General features: G+C 41.3%; 1 protein-coding gene across 2 annotated transcripts in view; it reads right to left on the bottom strand.

Annotated features, from left to right (window-relative positions):
* Window positions 1–15,887, bottom strand: part of LOC134354928 (mucin-2-like) — a 72,416-nt gene extending 56,529 nt beyond the window's left edge. The window contains exon 1 of one of the 2 annotated variants that reach the window (XM_063064430.1): window positions 15,868–15,887. Coding sequence is in view for 1 of the 2 variants with exons in the window: in XM_063064429.1 (XP_062920499.1) it covers window positions 8,997–9,063 (67 nt within the window). In the remaining variant the exon portion in view is untranslated. Of the gene's footprint in view, window positions 1–8,996; window positions 9,208–15,867 lie in introns of those variants that run through there. The other variant, XM_063064429.1, reaches the window with a different exon arrangement.
* Between the last annotated feature and the right edge of the window lie 1,220 nt (window positions 15,888–17,107).

The raw sequence follows: 17,107 nt of genomic DNA, 5'->3' as shown, positions 1-17,107 counted from the left end.
AAGTAGCTACATTTTTGCTTTGAACTCCTCTGACAATGGATGAATTGATGGAACATAGCCTATATGGAATGATTTCATCTTTTTCCACCACCACATACTTTGCTTTTGATCACAAGTGCTCTTGATCATTTCCAGCAGTGAGCTGGTTTGATTTAGGGATAATAAGATAGATACGAGCAAGGCACAGTTTCAGCAGCACCTACCCAAGCCACAACTACTTTTCGATTTTGGTCTCATTTGAAATTGTACCATCAAATATGGGGCTGGATGGGTCTGGCACGTAGCTTGGGGTTTAGTGTTCTGAAAGAACCGGCTAGCAAGGCCCAAGGGGAAGGTCAGATGGGACAGGCCTTCTCCAGGGATGTTCGGGAATCATTAGTTAGGCCCATCACTCAATGTGTACAAAAACCAGGACTAGCATGTGCCAACGTTTCCATAAATACTATAACTGACTCTCCTCTGCATAATTAAACTGCTGCTTATGTACTAGGTGTCCAATGAAATGCCTGCGTAAAAATTGAATTAGCATTTCCACCAGAAATTCCTCCAACTTTTAACTTGCCAAGCAAAATCTAATGAAAAATAGAAAAACTGTTAGTGCTGGTTTTTATCCTTATCATGAGTAGTAATCTCATTCCTCTGCTTCTACCGTTTCTCTATCTGTTTAGTTTCAATAACCTATATAAAGCTCTGACATAGTTTACTCACTAACTGCTGAGGTACAATCCATAGATTCAACTCCCCTTACTTCAGCCTAATCACAGGAAATGTCTGTTCCTTTTTGCCATGCTACTTCTGCATAAACTTTAAACACATCCTTCAAAACACCTCAAACTTCTCTGTTGCAACAGTAACAACCCACATTTGGAATATTTCATCATATTTTTTTGTTTCCTCCTGGAGGTTAGCACTCTTATTGATTTGTACCGAGTATTGCTTCAACATCCGTCCTGCAGAATGAATTGCAAAATTAGTCCAATTGTAAGTGTGCAGTTTTATAAAGATTCACGATTATACCTGGACTTGCAATTCTTACTTCAACCTTTAATCACTAGTATAGAATATTCTCCGTGACTCCACCTCCAAAGACCCTTCAGAAAATTGAATTAACTGTTAATCACTGCAGAAAGACATTTCTCCATATTCTCGACCAAATTGACTAACCACTTATAGAACGGTACAGCGTTTTTTTTTTAGATACTCTTCATTCTAGGTACCTCAGCTGGGATAAACAGCATCCTTGTACCTACCCTTCCAAGCCCCTTAAGAATTTTGTATGTGTATGTTACTGCATATGTTAATCAAAACGGCTTTTTTGTTATGTTATAATTAAAATGGTTTCTCTGTGATGTTAACCACTGAGACAGTGATTCTTTTTCTAGCAGCTTGTTTGGGTTATCACTAATGATAAGGAGGGAATGAACCAACGGGTGTCCATGTTATTCTTTTTTGGGGTGATATTCTGTCTCATATGGCTGGGAAACGGTGTTTTTGGTGGGCTTTTGGAGGAGAGACCGGGAGTAAGACGGACATGCTGGAAGCGCTCTGGACGATGAGAGAAGACCCCGGGTATTTGAGCTCCAACTGTGTGCACGAAGAAATTGAACTTTGATAAGTCTGGCACCGTTTTCTTTTAAATTGTATCTCTATTAATCTCATAGACCCAGCAAGATTTATAAAGTGTAATCTGTAAAGTGTACATTGTGTGCTGTCTGATGTTTGATGTTTGAGGTCGAACCAGGTGGCATTGCACAGCAACCGACACAACCGGGAGACACGGTTAGGCGGCGGACGGAGTTTCCCCTAGATAAATATGAGCTGATATAGCTGAGCATTACATATGCTTCAATAAGACTGACATTGGTTTTTCTGAGTACAAAAGGCACTGCCTTGCATAACTCTCATATAACTAGTCCAGAAACAGCAGTTTTCCTTCCACCATCAGATTGCCGAAATGTCCGTGAATATTACTTCTTTTTTTTGCACTTTCTTCATAAATTTTTATGTCTGCATTTTTTGAGGAAGTAGAACAATAGGTTTCGTACCATAAGTCAGTGACAATAAATACAATTGAACTCTGAAATCCACTAAAGAGTCTGTGCTGCTTTTCCTTGTTTGTAACCACATCGTTCTCAAGGTAGGGAGACCAGACATGCATACAATATTCCAGCTTTGGTCAGTAGGCATGTATATAATTGCATGATGATTTTTTTAAAAATTGTGTACTCTATGCCCCTTACAATGAAGGCCAAGAAGCTGTTTCCTTAACTGCTTGCAGTACCTGCACTTTTTGAGATTTGTGACCGAACCCTTTAAAACAGCAACACTTTCTAGTCTCTCGCCATCTTCATAATGTACCACCTGGACACAAAAGATAATCTGCAGATGCAGATAATCCACAGCAACATACACACAAAATGCTGATCAAACAGCGTCTATGGAAATGAATAAACAGTTGATATTTCAGGCCCAGACCCTTTTTCAGGACTGGAAAGGAAGGGGGAATACACCAGAATAAAAAGGCGGGGGGGGGGAGGGGGAAGAGGAAGAAGGATTAGCTGGAAGGTGACAGGTGAAGCCAGGTGGGTGGGCAGGTAAAGGGCTGGAGAAGAAGGAATCTGATAGGACAGAGGAGAGGAGGGCAGACCATGGGAGAAAGTGAAGGTGGAGGGGCACCAGGGGAGGTTTAGGCAGGTGAGGAGAGGCACGAGGCCAGAGTGGGGAATAGAAGTGGGGGAGGGGGAGGGGGAAAATTATCAGAAGAAGAAATCGGTGTTCATGCCATCAGATTGGAGGCTACCTAGACTGAATACGAAGTATTGCTCTTCCACCTGAGAATGGCCCTATCGAGGCAAAAGAGCAGGCCTTGACCAACATGTTGGAACAGAGGTAAGAAGTATAATGGTTGGCTGCTGGGAAATTTTGCTTTTGGCAGATGGAGTGGAGGTGCAATCTCAGGGTGGAGGAGCAACACCTCATATTCTTTCTGGATAACCTCCAACCTCGTGGCATGAACATTAATTTCTTCTTCTGGTAATGTTTTTCCCTCCCACCCTTCCCTTTTCTTACCTCTTCTCCTCACCTGTCTTTCACCTCCCCCATGTGCCTCTCCTTCCCTTTCTCCCACAGTCCACTGTCCTCTCCTACCAGATTCCTTCTCTTCCAGCCCTTTACCTCTCCCACCCACCTGGCTTCATCTATCACTTTCTAGATAATCCTTCTTCACCCCCCCCCGCCACCTTTCTATTCCAGTGTCTTCCTACGCCGTGCTCCTCCAGCATCTGTGTGTGTTGCTCTGTACCACTTAAAGCTACTTCAGCATACTGAGAGAAAAAAAGAGAATCTTAAAATACCTCTTCCCCGCCCCCCCACAAAGTTGATTCCTGAACTGCTGAGTATTTACAATACGGAATGATAGTCCATACCTCTGCTACAAGGAGTTTTGCAATATCTATTCCATCATGCCCCTATTAATTTTATTTATATCAACTTTATCATTAGCATATGAAACAACCATCAAGGATCCCAGCACTAATCCCTATAGTACACTAGTCAATGAGTCCCAACTGCAATAACAACAGTCTACCATCACTCTTTGCCCCTTACCGTCAATCCACCTTTGAACTAATCTACTAAACTGACCCTGGATCCCATGTGCTCTTGCCTTTTTAGAGCAGTTTCTCTTGTCCGTCTTTGATAGTCATACTGAAGTTCCCATAGCAGACATCCCACCCTGCAAAAACTCATTTCAGGGAGGTAGCGCCATCAATTTGCGGGAGACTCCCGGAACTTCCAGGAGAGGTGGGATGTCTGCAATAGAGTACCTCGTTAGCAGCTAGCCAGCTAGTTTAAATAACGTTAGCTATGCTAATGAACGAATGACACCTGTTAAACTCACCTCAACAGTCTTTTACAGTCTTAACCCAGCACGGGCAATAGAAAAGTCACTGTTGCAAACAGTGCAGCGAGCAACACTGTCATTATTTTTGACCCCTATTAGGCAGGGGTACACCTTAGTGTAGTCTGGGGTGACGTACGTTTTATATTTTCTTTTTTTGGAACACTCTGCCATTGTGCTCTCTCTCTCAAAAAAAAATTGATTTCTGGGATATTGTATATTATTTGCGGGCATCAGGGAGCCACTATCAATATGCGGGAGACTCCCGGAACTTCAGGGAGAGGTGGGATGTCTGACATAGACAACATCAACCATTCTATTCTTACCTACACAATTAGTCAAAAGTTCAATCCAATTGGTCAAACAGGATCTCCGATTAAACTTGCACTAGCTATCCTTGATTAATTCCCACCTGAACAAGTGAAAATTAATCCTGTCGCGCAGATTTGTTTCCAATAATTTCTTATACTCACAGGCCTGTAATTAACTGCCTTTTCCCTGCTGGCTTTCTTGGGGCAGTAGGGAACCACAACACTTGCTGTCTGATGGTCTTTGGCACCTCATCTGTGGCCAAAGAAACTCTGAAAATTTCTGTCAGGGCCCCAGCAATTTCCTTCCTTGCCTTCCATGCAGACTGAAATAACTCTCATTAAGCTTTCGTGATTCATCTGTCTTAAGACATCTAGCAACTCCTCCTTTTTGATGCAATTTATTCTGGAAGACCACTCTGCCCTTCTCTGAATTTCCCAACTATAAATGTCCTTTTCAAAAGCAAATAGATGCGAATTATTTACTTAAAATCTTACCTACATACCCTCCTCTAACCACAAATTAACCCTTTGGATGTAGTTTTTTTTCCTCATTATCCTATCTTTAGAACATATAACAGTACAGCACAGTACAGGCCCTTCAGCCCACAATGTTGTGCCGACCCTCAAACCCTGCCTCCCATATAAGCCCCCACCTAAGATTCCTCCATATACCTGTCTTGTAGTCTCTTAAGCTTCACTAGTGTATCTGCCTCCACCACTGACTCAGGCAGTGCATTCCACGCACCAACCACTCTCTGAGTAAAAAACCTTCCTCTAGTATCCCTCTTGAACTTCCCACCCCTTACCTTAAAGCCATGTCCTCTTGTATTGAGCAGTGGTGCCATGGGGAAGAGGTGCTGGCTATCCACTATCTATTCCTCTTATTATCTTGTACATGTCTCCTCTCATCCTCCTCTCCAAAGAGTAAAGCCCTAGCTCCCTTAATCTCTGATCATAATGCATACTTTCTAAACCAGGCAGCATCCTGGTAAATCTCCTCTGTACCCTTTCCAATGCTTCCACATCCTTCCTATAGTGAGGTGACCAGAACTGGACACAGTACTCCAAATGTGGCCTAACCAGAGTTTTATAGAGCTGCATCATTACATTGCGACTCTTAAACTCTATCCCTCGACTTTTGAAAGCTAACACCCCATAAGCTTTCTTAACTACCCTACCCTTTCAGGGATCTGTGGACATGTACCCTGAGATCCCTCTGCTCTTCCACACTACCAAGTATCCTGCCATTTACTTTGTACTCTGCCTTGGAGTTTGTTCTTCCAAAGTGTACCACCTCACACTTCTCCGGGTTGAACTCCATCTGCCACTTCTCAGCCCACTTCTGCATCCTATCAATGTCTCTCTGCAATCTTTGACAATCCTCTACACTATCTACAACACCACCAACCTTTGTGTCATCTGCAAACTCGCCAACCCACCCTTCTACCCCCACATCCAGGTCGTTAATAAAAATCATGAAAAGTAGAGTTCCCAGAACAGATCCTTGTAGGACACCACTAGTCACAATCCTCCAATCTGAATGTACTCCCTCCACCACCACCCTCTGCCTTCTGCAGGCAAGCCAATTCTGAATCCACCTGGCCAAACTTCCCCGGATCCCATGCCTTATAACTTTCTGAATAAGCCTACCATGTGGAACCTTGTCAAATGCCTTACTAAAATCCATATAGATCACATCCACTGCACTACCCTCATCTATATGCCTGGCACCTCCTCAAAGAACTCTATCAGGCTTGTTAGACACGATCTGATCATGAACATGGTGAAAAAAGCTGCAAGTAAACTTACTGTGGTCCAGCTAAAGAGTCTCTACCCAAACCGTCCACTCTCCATTTCGCCTCCATAGGTGCTGCCTGACCTGCTGTTCCTCCAGTACTGTACTTTGTACTGCACCCATCTTATCTTATTGATGTCAGTGTCCCTCAAATTCAGCTTAACTTTTGGTTTTCCTTGCTCTCCTCCATAACAACAGTAACATTTCAAGAGTTTTGTCCAATATGTCCCCAAATGCTGTTTCACTGACAATCTACTTGCTGAAGTTAGGTCTACCGTCAACCCTCTCCAGCAGGTCTAAGCATGTCTTGGCTCAAAAAGCTTCCCCAAACACATTTTTAAAATTCTACTCACTCTAGGCCTGTCACACTAAGACAATTTGGTGTAAATACATCCCCAACAATGACTACCCTATTATGTTTACACTTTTGTTTTGCCTATACATCTGTTCCTCTACCTCTGGTTGCCAATTCAAAGTTCAAAGTCCATAAAATTGACAAAATGATTGCTTCCTTTTTGTTTCTCACGTCCACTCTTTTCAAAGGCCTTTGACAAGGTACCACACATGAGGCTGCTGACCAAGTTAAGAGCATATGGTATTACAGGGAAGTTACTGGCATGGTTCGAGCATTGGCTGATTGGTAGGAGGCAGTGAGTGGGAATAAAAGGACCCTTGTCTGTTTGGCTGCAATGACTAGTGGTGTTCTGCAGTGTTGAGACGGCTTCTTTTTATGCTATCAATGATGGAGTAGATGGCTTTGTTGCCAGGTTTGCAGATGATAAGAAGATTGGTGGAGGGGCAGGTAGTGTTGAGAAAACAGAGCTGCAGAAGGACTTGGGTAGATTAGGAGAATGGGCAAGAAAGTGGTAAATGAAATACAATATAGGAAAGTGCATGGTCATGCACTTTGGTAGTGGAAATAAATGTGCAGACTATTTTCTAAATGGGGAGAAAATCCAAAAATCTGAGATGCAAAGTGACTTGGGAGTCCTTGTGCAGAACACCTTAAAGGTTAACTTGCAGGTGGCGAGGAAGGCAAATGCAATGTTAGCATTCATTTCAAGAGGTCTAGAATATTAAGAGCAAGGAAGAGATGCTGAGGCTTTATAAGGTACTGGAGAGGTCTCACCTGGAGTATTGTGAACAGTTTTGGGCTCCTTACCTTAGAAAAGATGTGCTGGTATTGAAGAGGGTTCAAGGAGGTTCACAAAGATGATTCCAGGAATGAAAAGGTTATCATTTGGAAACATTTGACTGCTCTGGGCCTGTACTTGCTGGAATTCAGAAGGATGGGGGGGGGGTGGGATCTCATTGAAAAGTTTTGAATATTGGAAGGGCTAGACAGAGTAGATGTGGAAAGGATGTTTCCCATGGTGGGAGAGTCTAGGAAAAGAGGTCAAAGCCTCAGGATAGAGGGGCATCCATTTAAAACATAGATTCAGAGAAATTTCTTTAGTCAAGGGTGGTGAATTTGAGGAATTTGTTGCCACATGCAGCCATGGAGGCCAGATTGCTGGGTGTATTTAAGGCAGAGCTTGATAGGTTCTTGACTGGTCACGGTAGCAAAGTTACAGGGAGAAAGCTGGGGAGTGGGGCTGGGGGGGGGCAGGATTAAATGGCAGAGCAGGTTTGAAAGACCAAATGGCCTAATTCTGCTCCTATGTTTTATGGAACCATTCCCAAAAATACTTGCTGCTCTTTTCCTACAAGATCCAGTATCTGCAGTACTGGGACCTTCTCACTTCTAGATCAGACAGTTGTAGGCAGTAACCATTAAATATCAGTCTGAATTATATGTTCATGTCTTAACAGAATCCTATCCAACCAGATGACTTCAACAGAAAATGCTGGAAACTTTTAGCAGGTCAGGCAGTATCTGTGGAAACAGAGATAAAGGGTTCAGGTCAACGACCCTTTGTCAGTATCCGGTTTCTCTTTCCACAGATACTGACTGACCCACTGAATCATTTCAACTGCGTTTTTTTAAAATTTCAGATTTCCAGCAACTTTGATGTCCATATTTTTTGCAACATTGAGTCGATTAAGTGGCCATGGATATCGAACGTGGCTGCAATATTATACTTGCTCAAATGCTGCTGTTAGTCTCTGAAGCTCCTCCTAAATTTCCCGGGAATGCAAAGCGAGTTGCATTTTTCCCATGTTGGTTTTAAAACTATTTTAAGCAGTTTACCCTTGCCATCTCAGGGTCCGATACACTGAGATGAAACGGATTTTAATGTAGAAAATGAAACTTTTCCTGATCTTAAGAGCAAAGGCCCGTGGAACACCAATGAAGCCAAACGTGGGGCTTTACATTTTATAAAGTGTCCGGAACTGCGGTACTCATAGGCCCAGTGATCAGGACATCCATCACCCTTCCCAAAAAGAAAGTGGGAGAAGTTTATATGTGCGATGCGAATTGACACTCTACTAGCAAAACGGCAACAACTGCTTATTTATGGAGTTCACTTTCAGCTAGTGGAAGGTCGCAATCACTTCAACTTCCCAATCAATACAACAAACGCAAAGACTGTTCCCAAAGACATATTTCAAAACATCCCGTGTAAAAATTCGATCAGAAAGATTTCTGGAGGGCATCATAAAATGTCTACACGGCTCAATTGGAATTCTTACAACAGACACGGATTTGAAAATATACTAAGTTGTACCGTTAAAGATACAGCAAACAATCTAGTCATACCCACGAAACAGATGGAAAAAAAAACTGCCCCAGCCCTGCCGCAGATTGAAAAATGCATTTCTTGGAAAGTTGCAGTCGGAACTATTACTTACAAAGGAAAAGCTAAAGGGTCACTGGCATTAATCTCCTGATCCCAAGCATTTTGAACGGCTGCATACAAAGAAAATGAACTGAACACGACATCTGATTAGAATTAAAAGGTTAAGTAAAAGAAACAATTTACAACGTCAGTATTCGAATGACAAGCTTGTTAAAAACGATCTACCAATAAACAATTGTGGCTGTTCCTACCGAGAGAAGTGAAAATCACCGCAACAAAAAGACACAAACACATTTTCCAGCGCTCCACCGTCTCCATTCTCACTACTATTGCTGAAAGCTCGGACCGAAACGGCGACGATGGCTATAAATAACCCGTGAATGAGTCACTCAGAGGTAGAAAGAGAAGAACGTGCTAGGTCTGCCTCAGTCTCAACAGCGCCACGTGTTTCCACAGTGGGTCTGAAATCAACACGTTCCGAACCAGCGAGAGAGAGAAAGAGAGGAAAGAGAGACCCAAACCCGCCCCTGAAACAGTTGATTGGTCAAATATTGAATCTGGATTTGAACTAGTTGTCAGGAATTGTGCCCTGTACTGGGAGAGCCATTGTATTGTCTAGTCCAGTGTCGAGGATTATTGTGCTGGATACTTTGAACTTATTTTTAAAGGACTATCCGTGAAATAAATGCCATTGAGAAGTGGTGATGAATTGCAGACGCGGATTCTCCTACAATAGTGATGCATTGGTGGCTTCAGGACTTAGTCCCAAGATACATTTTTAACCATATTCCCATGCATCCGCTATTCCTGTTCTCCTCGCGTTAATGACCGCGCTTGACAACAAAGCAGTATTTGGTCAAAGAGTGGTGGTAAACCTGAAGTCGGTGAGAATCAAAGGAAAATCCCCACAGGCTGGAGTCGTACATAATGCAAACGAATATGTTTGTATTTGTAGAAAGTCTATCAACAGAGCGCGGGGACTTCACTGCAGGAATTCTATGGGGCATTGCCCTGGCCCAGCCATCTACAGCTGCTTGTTCACTGAAAGTCAAGTGGGGACGTGATCACACATCAATCAATTCCAAACACGAGTTCTGCAGCTGCTGGAAATCCAGAGCAACACACAAAATGCTGGAAGAACCCAGCAGGTCAAGCAGCATTTATGGAGGGGAATAAGTAGTCGACGTTTCAGGCCAAGACCCCATCATCAGGACAGAAATGGCAGAAGAAACTAGAATAAGATGGTGGGGGAGGAGAGGGGAAGGAATATAAACGGGCTGGTGTTAGGTGAAACCAGCTGGGGAGAAAGGCTTTCCACACCTCATTCTGGCTCCCCTTTCACCCCTTCTCTTCTCCTCACCTGTCCATCATCTCCATCTGTCCTCACTTCCCTTTCTCCCATAGTCCACTATGCTCTATCAGATTCCTTCTTCTTCACCTTTTATCTCTTCCACCCATCACCTCCCAGCTTCTTCCTTCATTCTCCCTTCCCCACCCACCCACCCACCCTCTCACCTGGTCTCACCTATCATCTACCAGCTTGTACTCCTTCCCCTCTCCCCACCCTCTTCTTCTGGCTTCTTCTGCCTTCCTTTCCAGTCCCGACGAAGGGCCTCAGCCTGAAACACTGACTGCTTATTCTCCTCTGTAGATGCTGCCTGACTGCTGAGTTCCACCATCAATTTTATTTGTGGTTCCTCAGCAAATAAAGTATCTCGTGTCTATGTGCAGCAAGACCCATGCAACATTCAGATCTGGGCTGGTAAGTGGCAGAAATGTGCCCAGACATGACTTTCTAGCAAGAGAGAAGCAAACCATTTTTCTTTCACGTTTGATGGCTTTACCATCACAGCATCTTCGATCATCGATGTCCAGGGTATCACCTTTCTCTGTATACAAGAGTGCGCAATCTTCAATTGCATTTGCAATTTCTCAAATAAAAATAGAAATTCCCATGACACATTCAACAAAACTTGCCACCATTCAAACACGGAGCCAAGCACTGTCAGGAGTATCAATGAATTAATTCAAGATACTCTCAACAATCTTCTCGAGGTCAATTATAAAGTTGCACGAGCAAAATTATTTGCCCAAAATCTTTTTTAGTTCAGCAGGTCTCATGTCTTTGTTTCACTTGTCATTTTTCAATGATTCACCTTTTAGAGGGTCAGTTTAAATTTCAAACTGACACTTTAAAAGTAATTACAAAATTCTAGTTTTAGGTCTGGGTATCTGTCTTCAGTAGCTGTCATGGCTTGGGTGTTATCTAAACATCCTTGTGCTCTCTTGCTTAGATGATGATATTACCCAACAAGCACCAGTATTCAGATCAGGGTGTAATGATGAGGTGTACTGCTTGTCTTTCTCTGCCAGAACAAGAAGTTATAAATCAAACAGGCTCCAAGAATTATGTCAGGAAAAATCAATTTAGTTAGCTTTCCCTTCTCCCTTCTTGCCAATCATACCCTATAACTGTGACTTTACCCAGCTTTAATTTGAATATGTCCAGGAGAATCAGTTTGTCTCCTCTGGGATCTAGGCTGAGATTTCTTTAAGGTCAATGTAAGACTCCTCCTTTTACCACTGCTTTAGTACTGAAGAATATAGTGTGCTGGTTCAATGTTAGAGTGATGTTCAGTTAACCAATAAAGGGAGTGACTGAGATTCCAAACTATATAAAAAACATCTTCATCTGGTTTGGATTTTTTCGTTGAGGTTGCCATCTCCTGTCGGTTGTATCTCATTCAGAGAGGTGATATCAGTTTCAAAGTGTCAGAAATCCAGGATCATGACACTGGAGTGATGATCAGATTTATCAATATTTGGACTATTTGTGAGAGTCCTGAAGTTCATATAGCAGAGAAGATGTTGCCTGCTTGTTGCCTTATTTAATATGGAGTGAATGTTGCATTCCAATTCCATATGGCTTTGACAGAGTGAGGCCTTGATCTATAGGCAAGGGGTCTAAGATGACTGGAGATGAGGATCTGCTGTAGTTCAAGTTCAAATTTATTACATGCAACCGCCTCAGCAGCCTGCACAATACTTTGTAGGGACTTGCGATTTCAATGCCATTGGGTGTGGCAGCTGGTCAGGTTACCTACAATGGTGCTCCTGTAAAAATTGATTAAGATGGTGGGGGGAGGAGTTCACTTGCTCACTCTCCTCAGAAAGTGTAGATGCTGCTGTGCTTTCTTGACCAAAGAGGGACCAGACAAGATTATCATCAACATACTTACACACACAAGCACAAGCGCACACAGACTCAGACACCAATGCCCTTGCTTACTGCCTCATCCTTGTCACCTCCAACTCTGCCATCCAACTTTATGTTGACCCTTTTCATCCTCTGTCCTCACCATCCCTGGATTCCAGTGTCCCCCTTGTCCTCTGTCCTCCTCCCTCCCATCTTTAATGTTTAATTCTCCCCTCATCCCACTGTTTTCTTTCAGCTGGCCATTTACATCCTCTCTTCCCCACCCCCTCCCCTTCCTCCCTGAACTCTTTATCTCTAGCTCTAAAACAACTGCCCCCCTTCCTTCCCTGGTGAAAGGAATGACTGATGACTGGTGTTCATTTGGCAGGCACCTACAGTGGTTTGCTCTGTACCCCTTCTCCTGCACCTGGCCATGCTCCAGTGCCATTCCTGGGTACACCTGCCCCACTCCTGGACTTCATTCCCAAAGCAGCAACAAACAGGTTTCCCCTAAATGACCACCTTTCACTCAATAGGCTTGTAAAGAGAAAAAAATGTTTATTTCAAAGTAAATTTTTTATCTAAGTATGTATATCACAAGATTCATTTTCTTGCAGGAATTCACAGGAAAACAAAGAAATACAAAAGAATCAATGAAAAACTACACACAAATAAAGGCTGATAACCAATGTTCAAATAAAAAATAAGTAAATAAATAATACTGAGAAAATGAGTTGTAGAACCCTTGAAAGTAAGTTCCTAGGTTGTAGAATCAGTTCAGAGTTGAGGTGAGTGAAATTATCCACACTGGTTGAAAGGACCGAATGTTGAAAGGACTAGATAAGGTGTGTGGAGTGGATGCTTCCTATGGTAGGGGTATCCAGAACTAGAGGGCACAGTCTCAAAATTGAGGGATGACCCTTTAGAACAGAAGTAAGCAGGTTTTTTTTTAGCCAGAGAGTAGTAAATCTGTGGAATGCTCTACCAAGACTGCAGGGCTGGAGGCCAAGTCTTTGCGTATATATATAAGATGGAAGTTGATCATTTCCTGGTCAGTCAGGACATCAAAGGATATGGTGAGAGAGCAGGTATATGAGGTTGAGTGGGATCAGGGATCGGCCATGGTGGAATGATGGAGTAGAGTCGATGGGTTGAATGGTCTAATTCTGCTCCTATATCTTATGGTTTTATGGTTCAGGAGCCTAATACTTGCACGGTAATAACTGTTCATGAACCTGGTATGTGGGCGCTAAGGCTCCTGCACCTCCTTCTCGATGGCAGCAGCAAGAAAGGAGCAAGGCCTGGATGGTGGGGATCCTTGATGGACGCTGCTTTGTGGCAGTGCTCCTTGAAGATGTGCTCAATGGTGAAGGGGACTTTGCCTCTGCTGGACTTTAAAAAAAAATAAAATGGACAATGCTAAAACCTAGTTTAAACAGATTTGGTCTAACCATACTGCTCCATATTCACCAGCAATTAATGTATGTTTGTCTTAAAGCTCTTGCAGTATCCTAATTATAAAGAGTAGTCACTTTTAGTTGTTCCAGGTTAAAAACACTTCCCTATTTTTTAATCAAGTCCGTTGAATTTGGTCATGTACTGGCATGAAGCTTTTCCTATTTCTGCCAAATTCTTTTTTAGTTTCAGACGTTTCTCCAATATTGCCTATTTAAAATATTGATTATTAGAAAAGATTGCTTGAACTCCAGTTTCTGAATCAGAATCAGATTTAGTATCACTGGCATACATTGTGAAATTTGTTGTTTTGCGGCAGCAGTACAGTGCAATACATAAAATACACAGTAAATTACAATAAGAAATATATAGCAGAAAGAGAGCAAAGATTGTGAGGTAGGTAGCATTCATACACCATTCAGATACCAGATGGCAGAGGGTATGGTGATGGTCTATATGCTGAATGAAGGTAATTTGACAGCATATACACACTGTTGCATTTCTGCCTCATCCGTGATGATGCCCAAGTGCTCTTGTTTTGGTTGCTGACATTAATTAGTCATTAGAAAAAAATAGGCACATAGTTGCAGGCGTATGTTTATTTTGCACAAATAAAATCTATCCATCAATGACAATGGAAATGCTCCCTGTCTTGCAAAAATCATGCCAACATATAGCTAGCCCATGTAAACAATTCAAGTCACATGTAACCTGCACATTATTGTATGGTAAACCAATGTTGGCCAATTCAAGGAGAAAATAATCTGGATAGACTTATCATCCAATTGAATGTTTGCCAGAAATTTGCAAGAATTGTAGTCACAACATTCACTATTTTTGTCCAATAATGAACCAGCTAAATCCCAGGCTAACCAATGCAGCATCTTCACATGGCAAGATCACAGAAAGATGTCACTTCCTTTCTTACACAGGTAAACCCTTCATGTTGTCTTTGGCTATGTATCTATTTGGGGTGGATGTGAGCTCACAATCACTCTCCCAACCCACAAAAAGTCGAGAAAGTTCACCAGGGGCTCCATCTTAATCATCTTAAAAAATGCCATCTTCTGCCTTGATTTAATCTGTTGCCCAAAATATTAACTGGAATTTTGCACTAATGATTATACGAACAAAGTTCGCCAAATTCACTTCAATCATCTATGGAATCCCAGAGTGAGTCAGGACGTTGGTAAAGGCTGGGATCACACCATTTATCCATCCAGCTGTGTTGTAAGAACTCGATTCATTAATGGGGTGTGCTGTCCACCACTTTAAAGGAGTGACACAATGGTACAGTGGGCTATTGGAGTTCTCAGCAAGTGGCAATCAGAAGGCGGTTGGTTTAATGAGTCTGCCAAATCTGGCTGTTTTTTTATTGGAACAGTAAGTCCTAGCAGTTACCCCAATAATTACTGATCTGTGGATTCAGCTCAGTAATTTCTATTTCAGTGCAATTTAATTTATACATGAACAGAATGCATGTTTTATACCACGATATACACGATCATGATATCAAACAGTGTCTCTTTAATGATATTAAAACTAATGTTGGCATGTATATAGTAAGTATTAACTCAGAATAAGTAGTTTAAGTTTCTGTGAGTTTGCTTAGAGTTCTATATAACAAAGTAATTAAGCCATTGACTCACCCAACATTTTACCTGTGCTTTGATTTCCTTATAAGTCAATTAAGTTTTTTTTTGAAGATTTATGTAAGTTGTGGGATTTCATTCGAAACTGCACCTGTGTGTGCAGAGCGGGGATATTATGTGCAATAGCCCCTTAGGCAACATATCTGAAGTACGAAAAAGTAAAGTGCTTCAGCGATCTTTCTTGTGGCTTTTTTTCAGTCAGTCTCTGATTTTGCTCATGGGTATGTAAATTTCTGAGCCAATGGATTTCAGTGACAGCAACACAAAAGAATTTAACACATCCATTTTGTTCAGCCAGAAGCTGTCACATATTCATAGGTATCTAGGAGATGTAATACCGTTGCAGTAACATTAAAAATACAAAACAAAATCTTTAAAAACTGAATGGATCAACTGGATCCAATCAGATCCTGGTGTTTTTGATCCAGAGTCAGGAATGAGGCAAAAACTTGTTGCTTTCGGCTGTTTTATTAAGTGTTACCAGAACAAACAAAAACAAAGATAAAAAAAGAGTTGTGACTGTCTCATGCTAGAGATAACAAAAAGTCCACTGATAAAAATTAGCCTATAAAACAGTTAAATTCAAGTGGCACGACAGCTACTACAGAAAACTAAGAAGCTTCTAGAAAAAACAGAGAAACAAATGTACTGCAATTACTGAAAAATACACTCTACAAGTACACACATATATAGGTGATTATACACAAATACAATAAACATAGAAAATATCGAACTACATGAAAAAATACAAAGAAAGTAACAATTCCACACCCTAATCCAACAGCCTTGAGGATGTTCTTTGTAATTCCTATGACTGACCTTAATCTTTTGTGGCCATGGTTAGTGATGGCCTTGAAGTCATGCAACAGTCACACTACGAAGCACAGCAAAGTATAAGCAGCAAATGGCCTTCAGGTACTGAATCCTGAAGCTCAACCCCAGAATCCCATGACGACATTTTGACAGTTTGTAGGGTCAGGGAACTTTTTAATTGTTCTAAATATATCTGTTAATCAGAAACAAAAATATAATTCAAGTATATGTAAATAATTGAATAATGTTATAAATTATTTATAAAGCGAAATATTAAAGGTTAGTATATTTCATTAAAACATTTAGTAGATGTAAGTTAATTTAAAGCATTAATATTAATTAAAATAAAGAAGGGGAGAACCTTACCTTTTGCATGCAAGTTAATGATTCTATTCAAACAAGGCCACAAACTGTATCTGACTCTGCAGATCATGTTGATCAGGAATTCACTCCCAATTGTGTAATCTGGTGTTCAGATTACGAAGGGTCTTGACTCATTGTACACAGGAACAAATATGTTCCATTGGCAAAAGTCCAATAAGCAGAGGACACATCATGTAATTAGTAAATGAATCACGGCAAGATAATGAGAAAAATTATGCAGCAAGCTGTTGTGATCTTGCATGCAGTGCAAGCAGATTCTGTGCTAAAGTAGGATATTGCTCTATGTTATTCATTTAATCTTTTAAAATAAATGGAGTTTTTGTAGAATGCAATGCCAGCTGGTCTGGCATGTATTGATTTCTATGCACATCTTCATTATATTAGATGGTTCCTGGCTAGGACACACTGTTTCCTCTAATCTGCACGGGTACATGGCCACACTGCAACTCAAACACTTCTGTGCACAGACCTTTTGTTGCCTCACAGTGGAACTTTTCTGATATAATGTTAATATAACTTTGAAATCTATGTTAATATAATTGTGAAATATGATCTAAGTAATTATGTGTTAATGAATATAATACATAAGCTTTCTAAACAATAAATGTACTACAATCTTTACTATGAAACATTTTAGAGCTTCACGTATTTACATTGTCAGTGTTTTAAGTTATAACACTGTTACAAATTGTAGCAATAAACACGGAATGGAAGTTGGTAACTCTTTGTCAATAAACCACCTGCCCACTGAAGGCCTATGTCATCTAGTCAAAATATTTTATTTTATTGTACTGTAATTCATTATACCTGTCAATTAATACATAAAATCAAAAGCATGTGATTGTTTCAATTTTCATTCTAA

Source organism: Mobula hypostoma, chromosome 12 (assembly GCF_963921235.1).
Source record: "Mobula hypostoma chromosome 12, sMobHyp1.1, whole genome shotgun sequence".
NCBI lineage: Eukaryota > Metazoa > Chordata > Chondrichthyes > Myliobatiformes > Myliobatidae > Mobula > Mobula hypostoma.
Note: the sequence above shows the minus strand (reverse complement) of the source record. Positions and strands in the feature narration are given on the sequence as shown.